Source organism: Ziziphus jujuba, chromosome 5 (assembly GCF_031755915.1).
Source record: "Ziziphus jujuba cultivar Dongzao chromosome 5, ASM3175591v1".
Lineage (NCBI taxonomy): Eukaryota > Viridiplantae > Streptophyta > Magnoliopsida > Rosales > Rhamnaceae > Ziziphus > Ziziphus jujuba.
In genome coordinates this window covers 27,065,805-27,070,016 of record NC_083383.1, presented here as the reverse complement: position 1 = coordinate 27,070,016, position 4,212 = coordinate 27,065,805, and the positions used below count along the sequence as shown (strand labels likewise).

General features: G+C 30.1%; 1 protein-coding gene across 1 annotated transcript; it reads left to right on the top strand.

Annotated features, from left to right (window-relative positions):
• Positions 1–366: 366 nt before the first annotated feature.
• LOC107410206 (gibberellin-regulated protein 9-like) lies at positions 367–2,383 on the top strand. The gene is made up of 4 exons (XM_048476184.1): positions 367–617; positions 730–783; positions 928–985; positions 1,971–2,383. The coding sequence occupies exons 1-4, from the start codon at positions 570–572 to the stop codon at positions 2,150–2,152; spliced, it is 342 nt and encodes a 113-aa protein (XP_048332141.1). The 5' UTR covers positions 367–569; the 3' UTR covers positions 2,153–2,383.
• The last annotated feature ends 1,829 nt before the right edge of the window (positions 2,384–4,212 follow it).

The window sequence follows — 4,212 nt, the reverse complement described above, 5'->3', positions numbered from 1 at the left end:
GATAATTTTTTAGGTCCTTTGAAAATCCATTATGCGGTTCTTTAGTTTTATTTTTTATTTTTTATTTTTTAGTTTTTATATTTTTTTATTATAAATTTCAACCTCATAAACATGCCAAAAATATGGCCATGAGATGAGACATGTCAATCTTGGTCTAGACTTAGGAGACCATCATCCCTCTTGCGCTCTCTTTTGTCCGTACATCCTTCGGTGGCCAAAGAATCAACAGCTGTGTAACATAAGAGTAAAAGCAGTAAATTCACCCCAAAAAAAAAAAAAAATTATAAAAAAAAGTAAAAGGAATAAAGATAAAAAGTAAATTATAAACTTCAAAAGAAAGAGATAGTCTTTTTGCTCAAAAACCATATTTTCTCAGAGAGCACTCAACTCAACCCCTGTTGCTTCAAACTTTTGCATGTGAATATCATAAATGATATGGTCTAGAATTCCCAACAAAAATACAAATCCAAGTCTATATAACAACAACAACCTCTGCTCTCTTTCCCATACCCATTTACAACCAGAGAAATAATTCATCAACCTTATCATCACCCATTACCCACAACAAGATGAAGAAACTCTTCTCCATTTTTATCATGGCCATTCTCTTGCTTCAGGTATATATACACAAATGTTTGCAGTAAAGTTTATCAATTAATTAAATATTAATTCTAGAATTTTTGAAATGCCTTCTATTTTAATGAATTTTAATTTTCCTTTAATTTGTAGGCTTTTGTCGAAGCTTCATCATCATTGAGTGATGCTGCCAATTCTCCAACTAAAGTTAGTATAGTTTTTCTCTGCATCTTTTCCATTCCATTATTTTATATGGTTTCGCAATTATATATGTTAAATTAAAATTATGAACTCTGTTTTGAATAACAATGTAGCCTCTCATTTTGTCGTTCTTATATTTTCTAATTACAGATGGACCAAGGAAATGCAGTGGTGGCTCTTAACAAAAAACCACATCTTCCAAAAATCAGTAAGTAAATTTCTGATAGAAACATCGGAAATGGGATATGCATATCGATAAAAAATTAAAAAGATTTACCTCAAATCTATGAAGAATTTTTATTTTTTATTTTTTGTGTTTGGCAAATAGTATATGAAGATCCTATATTAACTTGGTGAACCACTAATTATATGAGAAAGTATAAAGCAAGGAAAGAATGACTTTACTAAAGCAATCACTGAACAACTCTTTTATTCCACATATAAAATATATAAAAGCCAAGAAAAAGGGTAGACGTTCTATTTACTTTATCTTTATTTTGTTATCATCAAGCTGTGATATAAAATAAGTGTTTATCGACAAAGCAATGATACATTCAGTTACCAAAAAATGATATGTCGGACAAAGTATTGATATATATAATATATATATATATATTATATTAGTCAAAAAATTTTAAAATTTTTCATTTTAACCATCGCATCAATTGACATCCAAAATTTAGTAAATAAATTGGTCTGGATCTCTTATTAAGATTTTTTTTTTTTTTTTTTTTGGGATAGATTATCAATTGCTTTGATATCAAATTATATTATTATTTTTTTTTTCAAAAACTTAAATTGTGAAAAATAGTTTATTATATTTATATTATCTTAAATGTTGATACTCATTAAACATTTAATTTGTTGGATAAGTGATAATCCTTTACACTTACTATGTTATCATGCCTGTCTTCCAACATAAGCAAGGAGATGGAAGATGATTTTTTATCATCATTTCTCTCTATTTTTGTCGGACAATTGATAATATCTCTCTTCTCATCTTAAAAAATAGTTATTCTAAATTTATTTTATTTTTTTGCTCATATTAATAGTGGACAAAGATGAGGATAACAAAAAAGAGAGCAATTCCACAAAAGAAAAGCATGTATATTTTAATATTGATTTTTCCACAAACTCTCTCAAAAGAAAAGAGGTTTAAATGTTTTGTCCATGTGGATGATGATGATGATCAGATTGCAATCAAGCATGCTCGAAGAGATGCAAAAAGGCTTCAAAAAAGAAGAGATGCAAAAGAGCATGTAAAGCTTGTTGCATAAGATGCCACTGCGTTCCACCGGGTACTTATGGCCATAAAAGTGTATGTCCATGCTATGCACGTCTCCGAACCCACGGAAACAAGCTCAAGTGTCCTTGAATATTGAAAGTACTACCATATAGCTACATTCTCACCTAAACAAAAGATATTCAAGTTTATTTTGAATGATTATTAATTAATTCATATTATTAGCATAAATAATTGCTGCTTTAATTGTATTGTAATAAAGGAAAATGAGATGTATGATCTATTTATATGTAAGGCTTCAATTTATTATTGTTGTAGCTTTGGAATAATCAATGTAAGCTGTGCTACTGGACGAATTTATCATTTGAGTTTAAACGTCTGGAAGAATGTGATTTTAAAAGTATTAGTTATTTGTGTTTTGATATATATGATGAATGGCCAAAATAGATAGATATATTAAAATTAATTTTTCAATTGGAAATAAAACCATTATTACAATGTTCCTTATTAATGGAGGGAGGGATAGTTTAATGATTAAAGTTTGGTGAACAAAAAAAGCTAGTTAGCTAAATAAAAAACAATGGCGGAAAAGTAGGTTTTGTTATAGACCAGCTGATCCCATTGTTGACACAAGAAGCAAGCTTGTTAAGGGATGTTCATGGACAAGTTTTGGAAATCAAACTCGAACTGTAAAGCATCCAATGTTTCCTTATGCTGATACAGGATCTGAATCCTTTGATGGAGCTCATTATTCATCAAAGTAGCAGCGGCGGCATCTGTTAAAAGTTAATGTGTTATCTTGTTTTTTTTTTTTTTTTTGGTCTATATTATGCTTGGTTTTTTTTTTGGTCTATATTATGCTTGGTTCATCATGTTTAGTCTTTAGGATTTTCTAAATTCTTTATCTTTGTGATATTTATTATGTTTAGAAGGTTATTTTAATCATGAGATTGCTCCACTACATTTACCTTAACATTAGGGTGAGATGAAACTCTTTTTTCAGAATTCCTATTGCCTTCCTCAATTTGAATTCTAACATTTAGTTCTTCAACATTCATAGGTAGTTCTTAAAATCCTTCCATGTGAGGGGTATCTTCTTAATGATTGCAACTACATATAAGGCTTCAATTAGGACCATCTCTTTTGCGTAAATTTCTTGCAAGATCACCTGGATCTCTTGAACTTGATTGATGACGATTTTTAAGTTCATCAATTTTTAGGATTCAGAATATCACACATTGATCAATCAAAGAGAGATTCAACAACTAAAAGAAAGATCAATTCTTTGGGATCCTTTCTTTCTTCAAACGGAAGGAATAAAGATAGAATCAGACCGATTCCCTAAATGCCTTTCCGGATATTCCTCAATGTCCCAGCTATTCACCAAACATGAGAAGCAGATGATTATATCATCTGCTTCTCGAAGAAATCGAAGAATTTACATACTTGGTTTTATATTTCTAGTCCAAGGACTCTCATAGCTCGTTAGTTGTTCTTTTCAAACTGTACACATTATACAATAAATCAATTGGATTGTTCAACACATAATTCCAACATAGGTAGTCAAATTTTTCCATGCATCATATGGAATGAGGACTTATGATCCCTCTCATTGTCATTTATTGCTGGAGCATCTTCAATAAAAAATCTCGCAAGGTTCAAGGTCGTTAGATAGAAGATCATATTCTACTGCCACATCTTGAAGTTTAGCCCGTTGAACTTTTGCAGTCTCATAGTATGGTTCCTAAGAACTGTCACTGTAGGGGTAGGCACTTATACCATAGGGATAGGAGTAGGCACTTATGCCATAGGGATGGGAGTAGGCACTTGTACCATAGAGACAATCGTCGTCTCCTCGTCAAAAGAAACACTTCCATAAGTTTCCATTTCCAAGACAATTAAAATTAAAAAATATTAACTATTGCCCAAATTATAAAAATTGCAATAAAAAATACTAGGAGGAAAGAGGAAAATAAATACAAAGAAAAAAATTAATAATTTTCTTCTCTCTCTCTCTCTTGTGACATCAAGATGCTGACATCGATGGGGAACCCAATACTACACCTATCTCCACATGATTTGAGATAAAAAAAAAAAAAATATATATATATATAATATGTGTATATTTATTCAATTAAAGGGCTCCACAAAAATAAAAGTTTGAAAAAAATCAATTAATAAAACTCAAAATT